Source organism: Limanda limanda, chromosome 4 (assembly GCF_963576545.1).
Source record: "Limanda limanda chromosome 4, fLimLim1.1, whole genome shotgun sequence".
In the NCBI taxonomy this organism is placed as follows: domain Eukaryota; kingdom Metazoa; phylum Chordata; class Actinopteri; order Pleuronectiformes; family Pleuronectidae; genus Limanda; species Limanda limanda.
The window spans coordinates 9,699,781-9,726,192 of NC_083639.1; the positions used below are offsets into that span (position 1 = coordinate 9,699,781).

Genomic DNA, 26,412 nt, shown 5'->3' on the forward strand with positions numbered 1-26,412 from the left:
TATCAACGTGATTGAATCATATTAAAGCGAAGTTGTTGAATATTAAGCAAATCCAACGCAATGTTATCATGTTCATCATGCAAACATTAAATTATTTCGTTCAAAAGACACTTCTAATTCAAATATATAGGACAGCCAGCCAATATCCTTTTTTTTTTGTGTAAATACAGTGAAGTACAATAGATAAAACAGTAGAGTATTTCGCTTTGAGATGTGGTAGTAGCTTACACTCTGTACTTGTATCCCTGATAATAATTCCTACAAGTGTCTAAAATCTGTTTCTTTTCAGTGTCACAGGGCTCCATGAGGGACCCATTAGGAAACCGAGATCCTCCAGAGAATGGACCCTGTGAATCAATTTGAACTCACTTTACAGGAACTGGATGCATGCATAGAAAATAAACCAGAAAACAATGACATTAAGAGCTTTTTGAAGAAGTTCTACACATCGTCACCTTTACCAAATGCTATGGACACAACCATGGAAGCAGCTCCTGGTCCTCCTCCACCTCCCCCCAATGTTTCAGGTCTGCCAGTTTTTAACGTCTACCCTCAGTCAGGGGGAAATCTGAACACTGCAGATGCGGTGTACATGGAAGCAGCTCCTCACCCTACTACTCCACCCGTTGTCCCAACTCAGCCAGTGTTTAACAGCTTCTCGGAGACAGTGGGAAATCTTAACACGGCAGATGCTTTGTACATGGAAGCAGGTCCTCGACCTCCACCTTCACCTGTTGGCCCTGCTCAGCCAGTGTTTAACAGCTACCCGGGGACAGTGGGAAATCTGAACACGGCAGATGCTTTGTACATGGAAGCAGGTCCTCGACCTCCACCTTCACCCGTTGGCCCTGCTCAGCCAGTGTTTAACAGCTACCCTCAGACAGTGGGAAATCTGAGCACTGCAGATGCTTTGTACATGGAATCATCAGATCCTGCTCGTTCACCCGTTGGCCCTGCTCAGTCAATGTTTAACAGCTACCCTCAGACAGTGGGAAATCTGAACACTGTAAATGCGGTGTACATGGAATCATCAGCTACTGCTTCTTCACCCATTGGCCCTGCTCAGACAATGTTCAACATCTACCCTCAGACAGTGGGAAATATGAACGCTTCAAATGCTGTGTACATGGAATCAGGTCCTGCTCTAACCCAACTGATGGCTCCTCCTTCCGTTTACAGTCAAACTGCGCCTTCAGTTTACAATCAAGCTGCTCCCTCAATGTACAGTCAATCTTCTTCAGTTTACAATCAGGCGGCGCCTTCAGTTTATAGTCAAGCAGCTCCAGTTTTTCACCAAACATATGGACAAAATACCATGCAGCCACCTGGACACATGTACAACCAGGGTGTTGTACAAAGCCAGGGACAAGTAAGTAACAATAAGCTAGAGACAGATGAATATGAAAGATGTATCAAAAAAAGAGATACTAATCAATGCTGGAAGCTTTTGGTCGACGGGATGGCAAAAGCCTTAATTAAATCTCAAACCTATCTCTTGTATGTGTTCCCGTCATACTCATTGTGATCTTTATAGGACAGTCTACTCAATCATAAATCCAGAGCTGTTGAAAATATGTTCTGTGGTGTTAAACAGTAAAGATGGTGTGTTGCCCTACATGCAAGATGACAATATTTACCTTCCTTCTCTCTTCACAGTACATGCCATATCAGCAACAACTCTTCAACAACCAAAGAGCACCATCCGGTTGTGGTCCTCAACAGAAGGTCAGACCCCAGCAAACCACACACATACTAAAGCATCTGCATTGTCTGGTTGCAGATCTGCTGTCCTAGACAGAGACAGCAGGTTCAGTCGTCAATGATATCAGTGCTACAAGCCACAGCTGGACATTACATAGAAGGATATTGACTGTGAACAAGTTTATTTATGTCATAGTCTCAGATTTCAGGGTGAGCTTTAGTACACCCTGTAATTAAACAGAAATGCAAGTGAATTGTCTCATTAAACCAACAAAACGCGAACAAGATTGATAAAAGTAGATGTGAAACCTGTTTCACATTATGATACATACGTTCTCACAATGATAACACCACTTAAGTTTAGAAGGGTTAGGGATTGTTAGTGCAGAAGGCCTGAGTTCCCGTAACCAGTTATAGTAGAAGGTTGAACGGTTCATAGGATTTAATTACATCAAATAGGTCGTTTTAGTGGCAGTTGGTTTAAATCATGCTGGGTGTCATGAAATGCCGTATAAATAAGGAATTTCTCTTGTGGTCTGGTCCTTACATGAACACATCCGCCTGGCCTCTGTGACCTTGGGCACAGAAACTCTCACACTGTTGTATAGTAGTTATTTACCAGTGTGTCTAATTCAATGCAGCTCATTCAAGCAGTGACAAGATAGGGTACACTGAAACCTAGTTGACACATGACACAGAGGACGTGGCCTTTCTCATCGCTATGTTTTGTGTTTGTATCCCCAGTATATGCAAATGTGGATGCCAGGCCAGGACATGTCTATGCCTGTTGTAGGAGTACTGTGAGTATATGACCCCTTGTGCAGACACAGTTTTACTGTCAACTAATGTGTGTCTACTTTTCATATGTATGTGTATTTTATTTCTGTAGGAATGGAGAGGTGGTGTATGGAATGACACCAGGAGGAAACTTAACGTCTTTTACTTCTGCGCCTACTAAGAAGAAAAAACAACTGTAAGTCAACCAGATCGCACACATGGCCTTTGGCAGTGGTCTCCAACGGGAAAACTACAACAAAGCCAGACTGATGATCGACATCACAGTCACCTTGTGTTTCCTTTCTTGGAGTCGTTTTGGATTGGTGTGTCTTTTATTTCTCTGTCACGATCCTAGTGCACTTCACTGTGGTAACAGATGCTCTTATTCTGTTTTTCCCATAGAAAGCTAGAGGATCAGGAGCCATATATTAGGAGGCCGCCTAACGCCTTCATGCTGTATCTGAAGGAGCAGAGACCAAACGTTATAGTTGCAGAGAAATCGCGCTCGAGCGACACAATCAACAGTGCCACAGTAAACGCTATCCTTGGACAAAAAGTATGTATCTTTGCTTTGTAGATGCTAGTCACTAGTCGCTAGCCTGTGGTTGTAGTTTTAAGTTGCTGTGTGCCCTGCTACAGTGTGTGGTTGTGTGTCCCCAGTGGAAGTCTTTGACGAAGATGGAGCAGGACAAGTATTATCATGAAGCAAACAGGCAGAGAGAGACCCACTGTTTACTACATCCAGGGTGGTCACCCGGACAAAACTACGTATGTATCATTACTTGTTATACGCATATAAATAGAGTATAAAATAATATAAATAATCAGAAAAGACTGACTTGTTTGCCTTTGTGCAGGGCAAGAAGAGAAAAAGAATCAGGAAAAAGGCTCCCAAAGCGACTGAAGGTACAGTACTATTTCTGTAGATCACAGTATGTTCATGTGAAACTTGATGGAAACTGCATACAACTTTTAACAACATCTTATAACAAAATACTTATTTGTGTATATTTTATTAATAAAAAAGGACAGGTATTGGGATATTTAATGGGTTCAAGGTGAATTATTTGATATTTGTTTCAAAAACTTAACTCCATGCCAGCTTATTAAGCAGCCTCCAGTGTTGAACGTATTTGGTTTTGTCTCAATGGACTGATCAGCATTATTTTGTGCGTGTGTTGCAGCATCTGCATATGAAGCCATGGATGTCGCACATGTCCCGATGCATCCACAGATGATGGGGCCTCCAATCCCTCAAGTCCCTCCAGGGACTGTCCCCCACATTTTCTCTTTGCACCCTCCATCGTTCAACCCTGTCCCTCCCCAACACCATCTCCAACCGTCTACTCACACTAATGATCAGGTGTTTCCCAAGCAATAGAAGATAACTTTTGGCTAGGTTTCCTTGATGGCCGAGCATTCAAGCCTTTCCAAAACTTTCCAAAATTTTCCAAACTATGCACCCTTATTTGCATTGATGTTATTTGAGTATTATAGGTGATCCATTTTTGGAACTTATTTAAGATCTTATGATATACATATTTATGATATACAAAGACATCCCCCGGCGAAACCTTTTTGTCTCTCCTGTAACAAGGAAGACTACTGATGTAGGTCAGGTGTACGACCAGTACAGATCATGTTAAACTGACCCTTGGAAACAAGAGGTAGGGGGATGGGGAAGGGGTGAAATGGAATTGGACCTTTATCTGTTTCTTTAACCCTTTGATACACAAGGTATGGAAACCCCTTCTGACACCCAACAAGGTTCAAATTTGAACCGTATATTTTTTTCAATGATATTTCGGGCAGGCGTATCTGTTTGCTATGTCTCCGAAATAAAAGTATATTTCTATGATTCAATATTCCAGGTAATCCACATTTTTTTGCTAAACACGTATATTGTTTTAGTTTTTATGTGATTACTTTATGAAGAAACGTACAGCTGCAAATCTGAAATGATTGTGACCAGCCATATTTCTCTTTCTAACTAATAATGGATTGTAAAAAGGGACTTGTATCAGATGTGTATTTTTTTTTATGGGTAATAATTGACCCATGAAAAATAATGATTTGGGGTCAAAGACAAGATGTTTAATGAATACCTGGAATATTATTGATAAAATGATCTTTTTTAAAAAAAAAAAGAGGTTGCACCTAACTCTCAGCCATACATGAAGCAACATGAGTTTGTCATTATTATATGTTTTGTTTGTCTCAAATCATGTTTACCGAAAATAAAAGAATTAAATCTGTTTCCCTTTTTTCCCATTAATTTGAGTAATAAGAGCGACCTATCTTTACATTTGTATAGTTAACAACTGATTCCATGGCCAAAGGAGAGGCAGATGTACTGTACAGAGCAAATGAGAACGTGGACAGCGTCACCCAGGTGGGAAACTGTTATTTAGATTATTTTTAAGAAAGAATGGACTGAAGAGAAGACTTTCAAATAAATTGAAACTGAGGAAGAATGAAAACTGAAGGGGGCGGTAATGTTACACTTTGGATGCCAGCTGCACTCAAAACCTCATAGAAGAAGAATGACAGCAAAACTGTGAGGAGACAAATACTCAAAACCTTCCATTAATTTTCCCGGTGCAACTGAAGGCTAGGGGACACTGACGAGGACGGGACTTGTCCTGTCTCTTTTCAGCTGAGGTGAGACAAGTAAGACGTAGTTTCCAGCAAACCGTACAGCTGACGTCGTTCCCCCGAAGCCGAAGGGGCCGGTTCTGTCTTGTGTTAGCTAAAGGGGTAAAGGCTAGTTACACTTAGAACAAACCAATGAAACGAGCAGGCGAGGGTTTGTTCAAGCTGAGGTGCAAGTGAGCCTCCTGCTGCTGTCCTGAGCTGTGCACCTCCCCAGGTTGACTTCATGTAAACAGCAGCAGTTGTTGTTGTTGTTGTTGTTGTATTGAGAATCATCATCACTATTTTGTTTCTGTAGTTAAACATTGAAAAACAGAAAAAAATGAAGGACCTTTAACCTTTAACTGCTATTTGTGTTCAGTTTAGCTCTCACTGATGTTAAATACTGTTTTTGATATTGATTCGATCAGTAAGGCCCACAACTATATCACGATATTATATTATGTTATCACAATAACTGTTAAGGCTATTGTTTCTTTATCATATACTGAACTTTTGAAATGTTGATAGAGATGAAATTATATTGTGTTATTGATATTGTTTTATTGCCCACTGGTTATGTAACTCTTTTTTCCCCCCCTCCACAGTCTTTTGATCAGCTGTTGGTGGGACCTGTACTCTAAATGATGGACACTAATAAAAGGTAAGATATTAGTCATTCAGTGTTTTTGCACAAACTCAAGGTGTTTTACAAATTTATGTCATTCTGCTGTTTTGATTCTAAGCCTCCGCACTGGCAACATTAGGCATTATGCTTTCTGGCTTTGTCTGTCCCATTCTTGTGAGCGTCCTATCTCAAGAAAACCTTCAGAGGTAAAATCAAATCTGGTGCTTACTTTAACTTAGATTTACAGATTTGCTGATTTTAATTTTGTTGGTCAAAGGTCACAGTCAGGGGACCTCACGTTTTGGTGGCCAGAGTTCAAAAACCTTTTTTTGTCTCGTGAAAGCATTATCCTCTCCTCAAGAGAATCATTTAAAATATGGCACAAACTTAGACTCACAGAATATCTGATTAGATTTTGGTGGCTTCACGAAACCTGATTTCCTCAAGTCTATACTTAGGGTTTTTCTTCTGACTATATTTCAGAAGTCAAATGTCACAGTGACCACATATGAGTCTCGAAAAATAATTTTATGTAGACTGAACCTGCACTGGGTGGTGGATGCATACAATGACAATGTGGTAATTGTAGTTTCTTTCTTTTCCAGGCTCAGTCGGGGCGAACGAAGTGGAAGATATGGTCCAGATAATATAAGAGATGACATGGATTGGCACAAAAGACCAAGTGGATACGTGGAGAGGGATTACAATCGAGGCAGGGTTGATGATAGACACAGAGATCGCCTTGATGACTGCCGAGACAGTCCAGAGGTAATGAATTGGTACTTTTTTGCCCCTGTTCAGACCTGGTACGAAAATTTGTCCTACGTGAGCTGATCACAAGTGGTCAGCCCTAAATGCATGTCTGATCCCATAGCTCCGATCCCATTCAGTCGTGGTTTGGATCTTTTTGGACCGACGTCAATACCATGTCTTTGTGATGTCATCTAACTTTCTCACCAGTAGTAGAATAAGGCAAAACTTCTTGCCTCTAAATTCAATACCAACAGCTTTACTTTTTTGTTTGTTTGTCTGTAACAGAGGGGCCGAAAGCGAAGCCACTGTGACAGTTCTGATGATGAATATGACGGGGATCGTCCAGACCAGGACCACAAAACGGTGCAGAGGGAGAGGAACAAGCCTATTGCGCTAAGAGGTCTCCCTCCTAATATCACAGAGGAGGAAGTAAGCTCAAACTTTTCATTCATTCTTCTTCAGGGTAAAGACACACTGAATGTTGTTATGGTGCATTCCCACCAAATGCAATGCAAATCTTTCGCCTTTAACGAATATCAGCCCCACGGGGTCGACAAAGTTTGTCTGCGTTAATAATTTACTCAACCTGTGAGTATTCACCTGAGGACGATTCAAGAGTTAATTGTGATGTGCACACCAATTATATTTAGCAGTCGCTGGCAATGAAATGCTTGGATCACAGGCTCCCTTCTAGAAATGCTCAAAATATTACACAAGCTAAAAATAAAATATATATATACAGTCCTTGACAAAAGTCTTGTCGCTTGGGTACAAGTTGACCTTAAGTGCCCCTCAAATATATTTGAAATAAAAATTTTTTTTACAAGAAATGTCTAATTTCAATCCCAACAGCTTTTGAAACAATGTTTTGGTGCCAAACGAAACTGCTGAAAAGCATTCTAACGTTCACAGCTTGGTAAAGTCCACTGAGTCAGTTTTTGCAAAGACAAAAGTCTTGTCGCCTTGTCATATGATGCACCCAATCCTAGATAACAGCCTCATCTGTGATCATTAATTGATCAATCAATTAGTGGGTGTGTATAAAAAGAACCCCAGCACACCAGACCTTCACATCAACTGCAACTTGACCTCTGACAACATGCCTAAAGGCTCCATTATGCTACTCCCAATCCGTTACGGACGGACGAACGGACGGATCGGACGGACACTTTTTCATTTATAGTTCTCCGTGCTGAAAACAATTCACCGCCAGAACAGTAGGTGGCGCAACGGAAGACAAGCTTGGAGAAGCCTACCTCACGAGTAATCAGAAGAAGTCCACGCTGTTTATTTACTTACCCGCCACTTTCCTCACACACAGTGTAGGCTACGATGGCAACTAAATAAAATAAAGTGACACCAGCAGGTCAAAATGCTGATGTAATCGTTTCTTAGCGCAGCAGTTCCCTGGTCTTGTTTCCGAACTGTGTTGCTAATCCCACAGCTTGAAGCTGCTTGAGGCTACATGTAGCTTGAAGCTACACGGAGCTAGCTAGCTTCCCCCCCAGCTAGCTTCAACCCCAGCTTCCACACACAGTCAGCAGGGACACTGACACTAACTACTACCCAGTGTTTGCTTCCAACCTGATGGTATTATAGAAACAGTGTCATGATAGAAGTGGAATTAAAGTCGTAACAGCAGGTTTTTGCACTGTTACCACCGCAGTTAGCATGGTTGCTAGCCTGCTAGCGCCGTTTTGAAAGCTCGTTATAATCGTATGTGACCGTGCACACATGCCGTCAGTGCTCTAACCAGCTACCGTCAGCCGGACAACTCCGCTGGCTTAACACACACGTGTTTGGGTTTGTTGTGATACAGGGAAAGAAGCAGGAAGTTTGAGGTCCGGAAATTACGTTGTACTGAAATTATGTCGTTAGCAGACCAATCACAGCCAAGGGCTCTCCCTAGGCTCTCTGAAATAAACACGGACAGTTAGAAAAATCAGAGGTGCACGAAAAGCTCTCAAAGGCGCCCCGACAGGGCGTTCCCCGGCGGAGAGGGCGGTCATATCTGTCCGTGTCCGTCAAAACGGAGTAGCATAAAGGAGCCTTAAGATTCACCCTGAGACCAAAGTGTGGATTATCAAGAGGCTGAAGACCAGATCCACTGCTGAGGTGGCTGACACCTTCAATGTGTCTCAGCGTCAAGTACAAAGCATAAGAAAAAGATTTGAAGAGACTGGAGATGTTTTTGACAAGCTCAGGTCCGGCAGACCCCGCAAGACAACTGCTCGGGAGGACCGTTTGTTGGCTCGAAAATCCAAAAGCCAGCCCCTTTTCCACTGCAGCAGAGCTCCACCAGGCCTGGTCACCTCAAGTCCCCGTGTCAACCAGGACAGTTTGTAGAATTCTGTCTCGATATGGCCTCCACGGTCGAATCAGTCCCCAGAAACGAGCACTAAACAAAAGGCAATTAAAAAAACGTGTGGCATTTGCTAAGGCCCACAGCCTGCTAAAAGGATGGACGCTGAAAAAGTGGCAGAAGGTGGATTTCTCAGATGAATCTTCGGTTGAATTACATCACAGTTGCCGCAAATATTGCAGGAGACCTACTGGAGCCCGCATGGATCCGGGATTCACCCAGAAAACAGTTAAGTTTGGTGGCGGAAAAATCATGGTCTGGGGTTACATCCAGTATGGGGGTGTGAAAGAGATTTGCAGGGTGGAAGGCAATATCAATAGCCTAAAATATCAAGAAGTATTAGCTACCTCTTACATTCCCAACCATAAAAGGGGTCAAATTTTGCAGCAGGATGGTGCTCCATGGCATACTACTTTCTCTACATCAAAGTTCCTCAAGGCAAAGAAGATCAAGTGCTCCAGGACTGGCCAGCCCAGTCACCAGACATGAACATCATTGAGCATGTCTGGGGTAGAATGAAAGAGGAAGCATGGAAGACGAAACCAAAGAATCTTGATGAACTCTGGGAGGCATGTAAGACTGCTTTCTTTGCTATTCCTGATGACTTCATCAATAAATTGTATGGATCATTGTCGAACCGCATGGATGCAGTCCTTCAAGCTCATGGCAGTCATACAAGATATTAAATATCTCACAGCACCACCACTTAATTCACTGATGTTATGCAACATAATTTTGTATTTGAAGTAAATTATTTGTTCAATTTTCACATTACTCTCTGTAGGCGACAAAACTTTTGTCTTGCCAAAATCTGACCTTTCTGTGTTCATTAAATGATAAATCTTTCTTAGGTGAAGCAAATTTATTTTAGTATATTAAACATAATTTGGGAGGGTTTAAGCTTTCATATGAGCCATTTCTAAAACCAATTGATTAATCAAAAGTCAGGTTATAAGCTGTTGTTTCTACAAAATGGATAAGTGACAAGACTTTTGTCAGGGACTGTACACTTTATCAATCGCATGGCAGGAAATGTTGCCTGGTCTGATGAGCCTCGATTTCAGCTGGACATTCAGATGGTAGGGTCAGAATTTGGCGTAAACTACATGAAAGTATGGATCCTTCCTGCCTTGTATCACAGTTCAGCCTGGTGGTGGTTTTTGATATTTAGATATTTAGATATTTATTATTATACATTATATTTTGGGCTGCTGACTTTCCACGGTAGTCCTGTTGATGGAGAAGGGGTTATGCTCTACTCCTTGTCTCTTCCTGCAGTCCACGATCCGCTCCTGGCACTAAGATGTCATGGCTCTGACCTCCTCTCTGTTGGCCTTCTCATCGTCTCCGGTGATCAGGCCTATGATGGTCATGTCATCAGCAAATTTGATGATGGTGTTGGAGCTCTGGGTTGCCACGCAGTCATGCGTGAACAAGGAGTAAAGGAGAGGACTGAGCCTGCAGCCCTGGTGGGTATCGCTTTTGAGAGTCAGGGTGGAGGATGTGGTGCTGCCTATCCACACAGCTTGGGGGCTTCCCCGTCAGGAAATTCAGGATCCAATCACAGAGGGCAATGTTGAGCCCAAGGTCTCTGAGCTTGGTGACGAGCTTCAGGGGTGATCTGCACACACCTTGCAAGCTCGGCCAGGGATGCCATCAGGTCCAGGTGCCTTGCGTGTGTTAATCCGCTTAAGTGACCTCCTGGGCCTCTTGTATCTCCACAGCAGGGGAGTTGCTCTCAAAGCGAGCCTAAAAGTCATCTGGGAGAGATGCAGACACTACAACAGCACAGCTAGTCTTTCTTTTGCAGTCTGTGATGGTTTTTTAGCGGACAACAGTTGACAACTGTTAGACGACAACAGTTGGCGCATTGTACATGCTGTATAAACTCCGGGGGAAGCCAGCGGAAGAGGGGAGAGGAGAAGTACTGGCTGAAATAACTACAACTGCTGCAGTTTACGTGTTGTGGAAATGCAGAAGAAGTCAGCACACATGTACTGAAGGCATTTTTGGATTTTTCAGTGAGAGTCAACTCAGCAAAAACTTCGGGTTGATGTTCCATTTTTGGTGTACGAGACTCTTAAAAGGATAGTTCACAAAAAAAATTCAAATTAAATCAATATCAACTCACCACTATGCCGATGGAGGGGTGGTTGAAGAGTCCACAAAACACTGCCAGTCTCAGGGGCCAACATTCACAGTCACATGAATTTGATCATCGTTGTCTCTCTTCCAGATCCGCGCAGCACTTGAACAGTTGCAGGGGCCGCAGCCTGCAAGCATAGGTGTGTTTAAGAAAATGACAGGTGAGTTTTGCATTCCAGATGTGCTGTGTCTTAAACCCCACTTAACCTGCCTCATGGCTACCCCTAGAGAAAATGCTTCATATTACAACATATTAAAATGCACTACCACCCCTTTGACCTTATAAGCACCCTCCCCACCTGCGATTCTTACTTTTGAGATGGAGTCGACAAACCCAGTTTGAGTTTGAATGTTGCATCAAAGCATTCCAACTAACACACCTCCCATCTTTATTTGAATGCTGTCTCTAGGTATAACCCAAGATTTCCCCGTCATGGAGTTTTATCACGTGCAAGATTCTACCCGATGGATGAAGACCAATCAGGTTGCCTCAACAATCACCAATTTTTTTTAATTATTCTTGGAGATTAGAGCATTGATACCAGTTTAGAGCTGATATCTGTTTGTATTTAATTAGGGCATTCAAAACTTTGATATCAGATGTAAATGTTTTTTATGTCACACATGGTTGTTAACTTGTTTGTTTATAAAAGTAGACTTTTTCAGCTGCTTTGTTACATATATCATGTGAATTCAGGTTTTTATCATTGTACTAAGGTTTTTACTTTGGATTAATAATTATAAATATAGACATTATGAGGGGTATATTCAAGATATTAGACTCTTAATCATGATTAGACTTTTCTGTTGACAGAATGGTCCAAATGGTCTTGTTGAGGTCTGTCTGCCTTGTGGTTTCATAGCACATTCTGCTCCAGCTCAGTCACTTGGATATTTTCTCATCTCCATTTAAAACCTGAAGACTTGGAGTTGAGAAGGAATGAGCTGGCAGCACTCTAGTCCCTAACACTTGGAACAATTTGTTTTTTTATGAGGACACATTTTCCTTGTACACGGTACTGCATCTCTCTCTCTCTCTCTCTCTCTCTCTGAACTTCTCCTTTTGCCTCTGCTCCGTGAGACACTCAACACTAAGCTGCAAGTGTAAGCCTAGCCACTCTCTCCCATTCCAGCTGCGCTAACCCATGTGGTGGAGGAATGGCAGGACCTCACCAGCTTCTTTAGCTGAAACATGGCAGAAGTGACTCATGGCTTTTTGATCTTTACAGTACAAGTTGGTGATCCAGGGGAAACGCGTCTCAGTGAAATACAGCTACAGAAGGGCCATGTATGATAACTGGCTTTGCAAATCGGTGAGTGTTTTTTCCAACTACACCTTGATACTTTGTTTATTTATTTTTTTAGACTGTTGTAACTCACGATACACCTGTCTGAATCAGCAGAATGGACATATGTAAATAACAGCTTATCCAGAACCCTCACCAAATGAAAAGAGAGAGCACATTAACCAAATTTGGGTGTCACTTCATTGGCTCCTACTAAAGCTGATTTTATGATTATGTCCATAACATTTAAGGCCCATTCTGGAATCATACCCAATTACATCACTGATCTTCTACAACGATACGTTTTGCTCTATAAATTTAGTTTATTAAATAAATTATTCCTATAATAGAAATAAGATATGGTCATTGTTTCTTTACAGTGTGGCCTGTGCAATTTTAGGAGAAGGCCCAACTGTATCAAATGTGGAGTTGGTGAGTTGTTTCCTCAGCAAACTTCTGGTATTTTCTTCTCTATTAGAATCTTCTGCTTTCTTGTACTGACTCACATAGATTCTGTCACTGTGTCATTGCTGTGTAAAGATGGAGAGTCCCCTGCTGTAGATAGTATTAATGTGGAACCTCAACAGGAAAGTGATACAGACAGTGAGTGTGTTTTTTACCATGTATTGAAATATTTCCACCATCTCGTACATATTCTACACTTAGTCATGCCAACTTGTTTTTTGTCAACAGCATTAATTCTGAGAAATATAGCCCCGATTTCATCTATCGATGGGATTTTGAACATGTTGTCCCCCTATGCTATCCTGTCTGCGAGCCAAGTCCACCTCATGGATCACAATCAGATGAAAAATAACAAAGGCCTTGGCTTTGTCCAACTTTCATCTCCCTTGGTATGTTTGTAGTCAGAATGTAAGAAACTGTGCTTTTTTGTGTGTGGTGGTGGTGGTGGTGGGGGAGGGGGGGGGGGGTTACATACGTGTGACAATGTTGTGTCTTCCCTTCTGAAGGAGGCCTCTGAGCTGCTCACCATCCTCCAAAGCCTTCAGCCACCTCTAAAACTGGATGGAAAAACATTAGCTGTGAATTACGCCAAGAGTTCTATAAGGTGAGTCAACACACGCGCACACATAGACACACACAAACGCAGGGTTAGACTTCATAGCTCTCTTTGATTAGAATATTGTACAAAAAAAGCCCTTTGGGTCTTGCACACTTCACATTTGAGGGAATTCTGTCTCCCACATCCTGTGCATATGGTCTATAAATCTATTTTAGTTATATATCTAAAATAATGGAATAATTTCTCTCTGCTTTTGTTACTAAATGAAAGTTTTTCTATAATCACTCTGTGTCTTCTCCAGAAATGGAGCACAGCATTGTGGTAAGCAAGCCACTCATATCTCAGTTGCCAGCACAGCCATCGCTGCCACCCATTGGCCATCCAGCCAGGTATTAGGTTTTCCTCCATTTCACACCGGATAAGCAGAGTACAGTTATATTTGTTATTTACGGTTTTATACAGTGGCCACATTATTGGAGCTTCATGAATTTTAATATTCTGTATTCAAGGTACCGAGATGGTTTACTGAGTTATATTCTCAAATACATCTAGGCATGTTTTAATTAGGTTTTCTGTGTGTTACCACTGACTTGCCTCGCATACCTGTCTTATCTGTTTAGTTACAACCAGGTTCAGATGCCACCTCTGATTTTGTTACTCCTCCTGAGGGCTTTTTGCAGCAGTCACAGGTCAGTTCACACTCGCACACTTTATGGTGCCAAAGACATAAATTAGTTAAAGCGATTTACCAAACAGTTTTTCTTGTGACGTAGGAACCGAATTATCAGGTGTGGCAGCAGCAGCATCTGAAAGGATTGTCGCTTGTCAATGGAGATGGCTTCCCTGGAGGTAATATGAGGTTTTGATCTATCACTGATGTATTTGGATGTTTTTATACTGAGGCTGAAACTGAACCTAAATATCGTCACTTGTTCCAGCTGCCCCAGGAATGAAGACTTTGCTCCCTGCAGCCACGGGGGTGGTCATATCCCAGACAGCTCAAATTTACCAACCTGTCGTTTTCAGCCAGACTGCCATACAGGTAAACAGTGTTGCAACATGGCGTCTACATACTGCAAACAGATCTACCAATTTACTATTTAACTCAGTTTGTGATTGATTCAGAAGCTAATTATCATGATCCCCCCTCTCTTCTCAGTCACATCATGTAGCGATGGCGGTTGATGCAGAGCAGCAACAGCATCAGCAGCATCAGCAGCATCAGATGCAGCATCAGCAGCATCAGATTCATCAGCAGCAGCAGCAGCATCAGAATCATCATCAGCAGCAGCAGCATCAGAATCATCAACAGCAGCATCAGATTCATCAGCAGCAGCAGCAGAATCATCATCTGCATCAGCAGCAGCATCAGAATCATCATCAGCAGCAGCAGCCGCATCAGAATCATCATCATCAGCAGCAGCATCAGAATCATCCTCAGCAGCAGCAGCATCAGAATCATCATCAGCAGCAGCAGCATCAGATTCATCAGCAGCAGCATCAGAATCATCATCAGCAGCAGCATCAGAATCAGCAGCAGCAGCATCAGAATCATCAGCAGCAGCAGCCGCCTCAGAATCACCATCAGCAGCAGAAGAATCATCATCATCATCATATTCATCAGCAGCAGCATCAGCCGCCTCAGAATCATCATCAGCATCAGCAGCAGCAGCCGCCTCAGAATCATCATCATCATCATCAGCAGCAGCCGCCTCAGAATCATCATCATCAGCAGCAGCAGCCGCCTCAGAATCATCATCATCATATTCAGCAGCATCAGCCGCCTCAGAATCATCATCAGCATCAGCAGCAGCAGCAGCAGCCGCCTCAGAATCATCATCATCAGCAGCAGCAGCAGCAGCAGCCGCCTCAGAGTCATCATCATCAGCAGCAGCAGCCGCCTCAGAATCATCATCATCATCATCAGCAGCAGCAGCCGCAGCCGCCTCAGAATCATCATCAGCAGCAGCAGCCGCCTCAGAATCATCATCATCAGCAGCATCAGAATCATCAGCAGCAGCATCAGAATCAGCAGCATCAGAATCATCATCAGCAGCAGCAGCATCAGAATCATCATCAGCAGCAGCAGCATCAGAATCATCATCAGCAGCAGCAGCAGCAGCAGAATCATCATCAGCAGCAGCAGCAGCAGAATCATCAGCAGCAGCAGCAGCAGCCCCCTGCAAGTGTTTCCAAAGCGCCACCAGTAACACCAGCTGCTTCTTCTGTTTCACCTACAGTTTCTGCCTCCCAAACTATTAAAACATCAGGTGAGATGAGTGAGCTGCAGAACAAACTCAGAGCCCATCGGCTATTGTCTGACAACAAATTTCCCTCTGGGGGCAACGGACAATATTTTGGGGCTTCTGGTGTAGACAGTGGATATCCAAGCCATGACTCAGTCATCTGTTTGCCATACATCGTTTACTGTCCGAGCTCCCCTGTGTTTAATAATTCTCCACACCAAACTCAAAACCACAATAAATTGTGTTGGTGTTTTAGGGTCCATGACAGTTTGGCTCATCTCTATTAAAATCTGAATATGAATGCACATACATTTAAAAGCCACATTTGGGTCAATCTTTTCCACCTCTTTTGCAGTCTAAACTGATAGTTGACCTTCGGGCAACCAGAGTCTGCTCAAGAGCGATTGGTCAAACTTGAAAAGGAATCCATAAGACTTCCAGCCCCCAAATCTCGTCCCTTGCCTACAGGTTCTACATATTCTCATGCAGAACCTGTTTATAGAGATTAACAGAATATCTCCAATCTCTGTGTGTATGAGCAGATCAACTTTAGATGTGGTTAAGAACATGCTTTGTTTGACACGTGCTTCTCTTGGTGTGTATATAGCTGACCCTGATATGTCCACATACCAGTTTGACAAGGATTCAGGCTACTATTATGATCCGCAGACTCGTCTCTACTATGATCCCAGCAGCCAAGTATGTAGACTTGAGTTATTACTTACAGGTATACAGATCAGTTATTTTAACCAGAACTGTTATTTAAAGCAGTGCTTCTTTTGTCATTAATAGTACTACTACAACTCAGAGACTCAGGAGTATCTCTACTGGGATGGTGAGAAACAGACATACGTCCAGGCGACAGAAGACATGATGGCAGAACAAAGTTCAAGCAGTCCAGAGCCCAAAGGAAAAAAGAAGGCAAAAACGAGGTCTTCACAGAAGGTAAATGTGACTAAATCCTCTCTTCTTGTCATATCTTTCCCTTGAACTATAAAGTGATACCAGTCAAATTGCAGATTGCAGAGAACATGGAACGATGGGCAAAAAGCTTGAATAGGCGAAAAGGGAGTTCTAAGAGCAGTGTCCAAGACTCGGGACCGTCGAAGGAGGAAGACAAGAAATGCTCCTCAGCTGCTGATGCAGGTTTCTCCCTCTTCAAAGAGAAGGTAGTGTAGAAGTCATTGTAAGACCCATTAAATCATTGACGAGAAACTGCTGATACAGACTTGAAGAAACAAATAGACAAGACAGAGAAAATACAGACACACTAACAATAAAAAAATGTCAAGTATTTAGCTGTCACCACAACTTGAATCATCTTTTTCATAGCTAACCAAAATGAGGAACTGGCTTTCTCTTCTGGACGATTTTAAAATGTATTACAAATGATTGTATGATTATATGTTAATGAGATGAGTTTCCTTTCAGCAAAGCAGAGATTTTGAGATGCCGTCACTCATGAATGAACAATTTAAGATCCCGGAGCAGGAAACCAAGGTTTTCCTTTTGTCTTTCATTATTTTCTCAACAATTACTACTGAAACACCAGGAAGACACCGTCCGGAAAACTCCAGTTTTATCTGCTTTCATTTTGCAGAGTGACCCGTTTGTTTCTTACAATGGCGACAATGAGCCAGAGGAGGGCGGCATGGATGGAGCAGCGGATGATTGGATGACGGGGGTTTGCCTGCTGTGTCAACGGCAGTTCCCCACCAAAGACGCTTTGCTGCGTCACGAGCAGCGCTCTGACCTCCACAAGGTGAGGAGGATAACCAGCAGGTGTTGAATCTGCATGTGGCAAATATTCAGGGAGCTGCCATCTGTTCGATGTATAACGCTTCAATTCAAAGTGGAAATTATGTGATAGATCTTAAAACTGTCTTGAATATAGATGTGAACTGGATATATTGTTGTTTGATTGGGATTTGTTATCTGACCATGTTTTATTTTTCCAACTGTTGAAGCAAAATGTGGAGATTCAGAAAAGATCAATACTTTCAGAAGCTGAGAAGGGGAGGAGAGACGCTGAGGTATCATGAATCATTTCCACATTTTGTCCTCTTGTAGTTTCATGAATGTGCACACGATCACCGATGTTTCTTTGTCATTTTAACAGCTGAAGTACAGAGACAGAGCTGCAGAGAGGAGGGGGAGATCTGGTGCTTATACAGCCAAGAAGGAATTTCAACCGCCAGCGTATGTTCTGAAAGTTAAACTCACCCTGCAAAGCATTTTATCAGCATCTTTTTACATCTCCTTCCATCCACCTTTAACAGACACTATGGCAAACCCACCAACAATGGCCCGAGGCAAAGCAATAACATTGGGAACCACAGGTTTCCAGCTATGGGCTGGCAGAAGGGCAGCGATCTGGGGCACCACCAATAGGACATCACCTCTCCAATCCCGGTAACAATAATTCACATCACCTTTTGTGTTCTCATTTCATTTTTTTCAAAAAAATACTCATCTCTAACCAAGACACGGTATTAAGGCTGTACTGAAGAAAATATAGTTGTAATAGTGCAAGAATAACGTCTTAATATTTTGAGAGAAAGAAACCCTTTTTCAGCAGGAAGGTGAACCCATGCTTGTTCCACATCCTTTTGGATTCAAGGCCTCGAAATGAAAATGAAAATCTCATTGTGTCTGGAGAAACTGCGAAACCTCTCTGAGAGTCACGTAGATGTAATGAAAACTTTTCTCCCTTTAAGTAATCCTAATACTGCGTTGTATTCTAGCAGCTCCTAACAGATGGAGTATGAATGTCTGTCTTTTTCACTCTCAAAGTAATTAGCAGTGTTACCTAAGGGGCACCTGTCTCCAATCTGTCTCCTCTAATAACTCGTCTTCTTTTCTTCCTCTGCCTTTCCCTGCAGGCTTCATTTAGGACTAAGGGTACCGGCTTGGGTATTCAATCATATGAACTCTCACCATACGACAGCTACTGGGAGACAGCTCATGGGGCCATGTTTGCGCGCTTCAATGAGTTTGATTAAACTAGAGAGAGTAAGGACATCACACTGAACTGTGAGTGGCTAGGTTTGTGGCCAAATGATCTCACTGTGAATAACTTCTTTCCCTGTACAGAATTTTATATTTTTATCATGTTTATGTATATAAAAAGTAGTTTTGTTTAAAATGTGTGTTCTGATGAACATGTCCACGTTTTTGAATGTAAGTTCATACGTTTATGTGGATCAGCTTTGGTTTTCTGTTTTTGTGAGAATCTAAAAGAATTGATAATTAAAACGGATCTTTGTGCTTACAAATACATCTGTGAAGTTTGCCTCACTGTGAAACAATTGTACTATTATGAAGATCGATAACAGGACACAAGCAGTCAGGCAAAAATACAAGCTTCCTAAGAGCATTAAAAAAAGAGTAGATCAAACTTACCACAAGATAATCAACACTGTGTCATATCCTGCGGCGGGTGATCGCCTGAAAGAGTAGGTGGGAGGAGCAGGAAACCCATGTCGCACTCAGACATCAGCACACACTAACCGGAAGAAGAGCAGAGGAGAGGAGGTCAAAAAAACAAATCCTGCAATAACCAAGAGTCGCACCAGAAAAATGGACAAAAAGCAACAGCAAGTGGTCGGCCAGGATCTGACAATTTGAGTTTCAAGTTTTGGTAACCTGTGGAAAAGTAAAAGTAAAATGGCACTCAGTAGAGTCCATACCTCCACAAGGCCCCACAGTCCCCTAATAACCACATTTAAATTCACTTGATCCAGATTCATATTTTTCTCTGCACCAACTTCTCTCTTGAAAATGATGGAAAAATTGTCCTATCTCGCAATGTTTGAGAGAGTGAAAACAACATATGTACATGTATATGTTCTTTTTTCACCCATACCACATCCTTCAATCAATTTTCATGGTATCTGTCCAGTCTTTTTTGTGCAATGCTGCTAATTCACAGTCAGACAAAGGTTAAGCCTTGTTCCTCAGGGACTCAGAGGATTGACTCCCCTTTTTTAAAATGACGTTTCTGTTTCACACTGTGCAGCTTCCGACTCATATAATTGATATAATTCATATATTATCAGTGGCAGGTTATTACCACACTGACAAATCAGCAGTGGTGCATTGCTATTGAAAATCCGAACTGTAAGTATAAGGTGCAGGATATAACATTTAGTTTTTCCGATATTATTAACTACCAGTGGACATGTTGCCCGTTTTTCGTGCCAGACGCTCTCTGGCTGCCTTCATATCCTCTGTCCTGGGGCTCAGTGTTTGGCATATTTCACTAGCTCTCTCTTCAGTGGGAACGCCAGTGTTGTTTTTTTTTTTGAAGATGCCCCCAAAAAATGTTGCATTCCATCCTCTTGCTATTTCCGTGAACTGAGAGAGAGTTTGAAGACGAAGTGTGAAACCACAAAGACACACACCACAGAGATGGAGCCGCTCTGGCCGACCCTCTGCTGTTCCAGGATAAGCACCAGGAATAGGGTTGTTTAATCCATGTAGGGGAATTTAGAATCATTTATGGTGTCTTTTATACTTTCCAGCATTGGTTTTCATTGGAGGGTTTTACAGACTTAATCTGATCTCCTTTTATTTAAAGTATGATGTAAATGCCTTTTGTTGTATATGCAAAATATTTGTAAGTGGAAAAATTGTATTCTTATTTTGAACAATAGGGGGCAGTGTCATCTTAAGATCGTTCTTTTATCCTTCCTTGGCTATTTTTGAATTTGCCTCAATGGAGCTTATTTTACCGAAATAAATTCAAATAAATTGAGTGAATACAATTTGAGTTATATCATCAAATTTACTCAGTTAAATAAACCAATCACAAGTGAAGATTAAATTACAATGAAATTCACAAAACCTTAAAACTTCATCCTTTAACTTTTTCAAACTCAATTAGACAATAACTAACTTAGATTTTTATATTGCATATCAGTGATGTTGAATTAGTTTTCTGCTGCTGATTTGATGATTCATCTTTTATGTTTAATTAACTACTTGTCAGATGAATTACTTTTTGGTTTGCTGTGGTTATGGTCTGTGCTGCTGCTTACATCAGCAGCCGCCCTCACGCTGCCTGTCCCACAGTGACATGATGATGTCCTCGCTGCTGCTACAGCACAGGGTGGGATTGGGAGGGGGCGGGGGATTAACCTCACTGGCATTGGGATCACGATGCAACACGCACAATGGTTCAGCGTGATGTGAATATGAATCATTAAAGTGTGTAGTTTTGCCCCGAAGAATTTCCCTCCCCGCCATCGCATGTGTCTCTCCAGGTGGCTTGGAGGGGAAGGATGGCAGATTTTACCCAGGTCTCCTCTTGAGTGACAGGTTTACTGACCCTGTAGTATCAGAATGACAGCTTTGATGTTCCCGTTGATTAACACAGCAGAACAAAGTGAACCACGCTCACTGTCACACAGGGACACTTGTGAATGCCTACTCAGTTTTCAGCATGGCGACTCAGCTTACCAGAATCTGTGTCAGTTGACTAAGCCGTTTTGCATAACGCTGTCAGAGGCCACACTTGGGCTGAATACAACTGTGAGAGGATGAGGTTGACATATGTACATTATGTCCCCAATGTATCAAGAATATGTAGCAAATAGGATTTCAGCTCACACTCCCTTTATGGCCCAGAAACGGCTCTATATTCTACATTCTACACTCCATAGTCTCTATTCCACATTCTATATTCTATACTCCATATTTTATAGTCCTATTCTTTAATGTATATCGTATATTCTACATTATACATATATTCTCTTCTGCCATGTTTGACTGCAGTTTTTTACATTTTATCTCAGTAACAGTCTCCAAAGCAACCAACGACCAGACAGGATGGTTTTAATTGAATAGAGACATAGATCAACTAGAATGGCATGAAGGCCCAATAGTCCTCTTATGAAACCAACTATAAATCCACTGGATTCCCCTAAACATGCCTGATTTTTTTTATGTAGATCCATGAATAATTTTCTGAGAAATCACGGAAAATTATTAAAAAACGCTTTTGGATCTTCATCCTGATCTGCACCAACATTTAATGGGTTCCACTTCTTCCTCAACCCACGACACATCACATCCTTATAGTTTCATGATCATCTGTCCAGTGGATTTTGTGTAATGATGCTAAATAACCGACAAACCTAACCTCCCTGTTCCACAAGATGTTGAATGAACCAGAGTCAGGCAGCAGTGAAACAAAAAGCATCATCATGTACTTTGCACATAAGTGTAATAGTACATGATACTTTAGTATCATGAGTATTGAACCGTTTGAGAGCTGCAGCAACTACATCTTCAAATTCTATTTACATTTGAGGGGTTTTCATTGTTTTGTTGCATCTTAACTTTGTAATGGTTTAAAAGACTGCGCACATTCACATGCGCAAACGCACGCACACAAGCACAAGCACGCCAATCTTAAAAATTCTTAATTTTTCCTTCAAATCACTCAAATAAACCTTCAGTTAACAGTATCGTCACTCACTCGGGATGTAGGGAAATAATGACAAATGGAAATAAACATAACAATAATAATGTCATGTGGAAAAAACTGATGATGTTTGGTTGCAACACGGAAAAGCTAAAAATGAGAAGTGAGGTTCATGCTGCAGAAAAACTGGAAGGAAACGGTTGCATGTGACCATAGAAGTATGCGAGAGACGGGGGGATAGAAAAGAAAATTAATATTTGAGCACGGACTTCTCTCCTCCCATTATCTGATCCAAAGCTGGTGCTCAAGCCGTTCTATTCATTTATCGGAGAGAATCTCTGCTGTGACCTTCTAACCCTCAGCACATAACAACAAAATCTCCACATTTGTCATGTTGGTGTGAGCGCTCCATTTTGTGACTCACAATCAATGTAAAACACAACCATCTGTCATGTTTGTACACAAACAGTTGCGGCGACTGAAGCAGGTGTTGTTACTTTAAACAGGGACGTGTGTGTGTCAGGTAGAGCGGAGTGACGCCGCATCCATCCATGGAGGACATACTGTACAGTGTCCTGTTTGTCTACATCCGGCGTGTTTGTGTTTCTTTCCGCAGGGATCAGAGTGGAAATACGTTTAAGACTACACTTGAAACTAGTCCACGACAACCAGAAGAAACCACACTGGTAAAAAACACTCGTCTCATGCAGGCAAGTCGGGGCCAGCTGTCCAAACACAAGAGAAGTGAATTCAATAACCCAGGAACTTGGGATCCACACATTCATTTAGAGGGAGTTCTGCTGTATTATTACGTCTTAGCATTCATAAAATCAGGTATTTCTACTTTATTATTTACTTATTATTCCCAAAAAAACGTTTGGGATATTTCTCCCACGAGGCCTTAAATACAGCTCTCTGCTCAAATCTGTGGAGATTTGAGGTTTAGCTTCTGCATTGCTCTATTAGCCAGAATAGACCAGTACTATGCACAAGAAAATGAATGCATCACAAGTCAAACTTTTAACAATTCTGTTTTCTCTCTCTCTCTCAAACTTACATCGCAAATTTACATTTATGTTTAAAGGTTGTGTATCTGTTGCCCGACCGTGTGCACTTTCAGACAAATTGAGTGGCCAATCAGGCGAGTTCATGCAGAGTTCATTTCTGCAGCAGGAGACTGGGACTTTTTTTTTTTTACATGAGCTCGCCTGCTCTTTCCTGCAGCTGCAGGTTTTCAATGTGGTGCAGCTTCATTAATTGAAGGGGACTGTTGGGCCTTGGCGGAGGAACATGCTCTTGGTACATTCTAGTTTATGTAAGTTATTAAATAAAGCCAAGTATTTAAGATATTGACATGATTAAGAACACAAAGAGTCTGCAGCCATGCTAGCAGCTCTGTGAGGATGTACTTCCAGTAGATATAGTGGATACAGTGTTCAGTTTACCATTTCATCATTTACTAATTAGCACTTAACAAAAAGTACAGGTAATGCTGATCAGGATAAAAAAATTTGGATTCAGGATTCATCTGTTAAAGTGACTGTTGAGACATTTCCCTTAAAACCACCAAAGAGAAAGTGGTGGAAGGAGAGAGAGGAAAGGTTAGGGGCAGACCAGGATATGTCATGTTGGGACAATGAATGCTTCTGTAAAAACATATTGCCACTCCATTTAGATGTTGAGATATTTTACGGAATAGCTAAATGAAAATCACCTAACCTGCGGGTGGCTCATGATAAAATCTGTCAATCCATCCGATTTGGTTGATAGAGACAGAGATTCAGCTTGGACCAAAATATAGAATTGACTAACACCATGACAAATTCTATTCACAAAGTCAAACAACCAGCATGAGCTCAAAACACACGACATGATAGTGATCTGTAACCAATTTGTCGTCATTGACAAGTTCACATCATCAATTAACCGACCATGGTCCAGATTGAATAGAGATTTACAAGCAAACCTTCAAAGCACGATATCGTACAAAAGAACTTTTAAAAATATGTTTTAACATACATCGAGTTAACTGAACACAGCAAAGTAGAAAAACAAAGCATAATATGAGTAATCTTGTAATGTAAAAATTGTTCTAGGAGAACTAAAAGCTAAATCAGAGAAGGATTTTTTGAAGAATATGATTCTGTTACCGCATTGGGCCTCTGTGTTTCAGCTCCCTGCCGGAATGGCAAAGACTTCTCCTTCAGGGAATTCCTCCCACAGAGAGGAATAATGCTCAGGATCCTCTGTGTCCTACAGAGTGTGCGTCTTTGATGGTAAAAGAGAGGCATGGGCAGGTGGCCCAGCTCTGTGTTTGTGTGAGTAGGAGAGGGGACACTTTGTGAACTTCTTCTGTAAAAACTTTCTCAGATGATTGAAGTCTGCAGAGAATAACAAACAGCGTCCCCTTGGTATGACAGATGTCTCCTCTTGATAAAAGCTTCAGAAACTCCCTGATTACTTGAGCTTGAGCTGCTTTACGTAACATTTACAGTTGCTTACAATATGGCGGGGGGGGGGGGGCTGTGTTGCTAAAGTTCATCTTAAATCTTCTATAACATGAAGTGGGGACGTTCTCCAAATTGATTTTATTTAAATCGATTTAATCTGCTTTGATCTTGATGACAGGCTACAGTGACAATAAAGGCTTTCTATTCAAACATGAAAGGACATGAAAGCTCAACTTAAAAGGAATAAAGAAAAAAATTGTACTACCATTTCTGCAAATCTGAATGAGAAAAATGTAAGGCTACGTTTGAATTCGTTGATTTTAAAAATTTGTGTTAGAATGCAATGAAATATTCTATCCTCTAGTGAAGCAACTGCTGACGTTTTCGGGTTAAAACAACAAAACAAACCTGGTTAGAATACTTTTATGACATACAGGTGCATCACAATAAATTAGAATATCATGGAAAAGTTCATTTTATTTTGATATTTCAGTTAATGAAAACCCAAAATTCAGTATCTCAGAAAATTTGAATATTACATAAGAACAATAAAATGGATTTTTAATACAGAAATGTCAGCTTACTGAAAAGTATGTTCATATATATATATATGCCCTCAATACTTGGTCGAGGCTCCTTTTGCATGAATTACTGCATCAATGCGGCGTGGCATGGAGGCGATCAGCCTGTGGCACTGCTGAGGTGTTATGGAAGCCCAGGTTGCTTTGATAGCGGTCTTCGGCTTGTCTGCATTGTTGGGTCTGGTGTCGCTCATCTTCCTCTTGACAATACCCCATAGCTTCTCTATGGGATTCAGGTCAGGCGAGTTTGCTGGCCAATCAAGCACAGTGATACCATGGTCATTAAACCAGGTATTTGTACTTTTGGCAGCGTGGGCCGGTGCCAAGTCATGCTGGAAAATGAAATCAGCATCTCCATGAACTTCGGCAGCGGAAAGAAGCATGAAGTGCTCTAAAATGTCCTGGTAGACGGCTGCGTTGACTTTGGACTTGATAAAAGACAGTGGAGGAACACCAGCAGATGACCTGGCTCCCCAAATCATCACTGACTGTGGAAACTTCACACTGGACTTCAGACAACTTGGATTCTGTGGCTCTCCACTCTTCCTCCAGACTCTGGGACCTTGATTTCCAAATGAAATTGACTTTCATCTGAAAAGTGGACTTCGGACCACTGACCACTGTCCAGTCCTTTTTCTCCTTAGCCCAGGTAAGACGCTTCTGACGTTGTCACTGGTTCAAGAGTGGCTTGACACGAGGAATGCGACAGTTGTAGCCCATGTCCTGGATACGTCTGTGCGTTGTGGCTCTTGATGCACTGACTCCAGCCTCAGTCCACTCCTTGTGAATCTCCCCCAAATTCTTGAATGGCCGTTGATTCACAATCCTCTCAAGGCTGCAGTTATCCCTGTTGCTTGTGCACCTTTTTCTACCACACTTTTTCCTTACACTCAACTTCCTATGAATATGCTTGGATAGATCTCGGAACAGCCAGCGTCTTTAGCAATGACCTTTTGTGGCTTACCCTCTTTGTGGAGGGAGTGAATGACTGTCTTCTGGACAACTGTCAAGTCAGCAGTCTTTCCCATGATTGTGTTCCTACTGAACTAGCCTTAAGGCCGGCGCATGGTTCTGCAACTGCGGCTGCGGCTTCTCACGCAATTGTGTCGATGGACTCGTTTTAATTCATGGTTCTCCAAGGGTTGCGCGTGTTGCAAAGCAATTCACCGCCAGACCACTAGGTGGAGCAACGATTTTTGTCGTAGACGACCTTAGAGACGCCTTCTCTGTGTGTGGCAGTCGTCGTTGACTGTTTATTTACATCGGCACTGCTGCTCCTCATAGACTTTTTCTGACAAATTTGTCCCTGATCTTCCTCCACAGCTTCGTACACTCGTCGACCTGCAAACCGACGTTAGCCGAGATCTCCTTCCAGGAATTGCAGGCCATCTGTGCATCCTT

General features: G+C 42.0%; 2 protein-coding genes across 2 annotated transcripts; both read left to right on the top strand.

Annotated features, from left to right (window-relative positions):
• Positions 1–481: 481 nt before the first annotated feature.
• LOC132999535 (transcription factor 7-like) lies at positions 482–3,055 on the top strand. The gene is made up of 4 exons (XM_061069228.1): positions 482–1,093; positions 2,446–2,501; positions 2,591–2,674; positions 2,881–3,055. The coding sequence occupies exons 1-4, from the start codon at positions 482–484 to the stop codon at positions 3,053–3,055; spliced, it is 927 nt and encodes a 308-aa protein (XP_060925211.1).
• A 1,976-nt stretch (positions 3,056–5,031) lies between these two features.
• LOC133000709 (RNA-binding protein 5-like) lies at positions 5,032–18,828 on the top strand. Its single transcript, XM_061070665.1, has 25 exons — positions 5,032–5,139; positions 5,718–5,773; positions 6,343–6,505; positions 6,776–6,919; positions 11,089–11,158; positions 11,408–11,481; positions 12,227–12,310; positions 12,664–12,715; positions 12,824–12,886; positions 12,977–13,137; positions 13,255–13,352; positions 13,609–13,696; positions 13,928–13,996; positions 14,081–14,156; positions 14,246–14,349; positions 14,467–15,577; positions 16,161–16,252; positions 16,346–16,498; positions 16,573–16,722; positions 16,985–17,053; positions 17,154–17,315; positions 17,521–17,586; positions 17,673–17,752; positions 17,833–17,965; positions 18,436–18,828. Exons 2-24 carry the CDS (start codon positions 5,754–5,756, stop codon positions 17,942–17,944), a joined length of 3,261 nt encoding a protein of 1,086 aa, XP_060926648.1. The 5' UTR covers positions 5,032–5,139; positions 5,718–5,753; the 3' UTR covers positions 17,945–17,965; positions 18,436–18,828.
• The last annotated feature ends 7,584 nt before the right edge of the window (positions 18,829–26,412 follow it).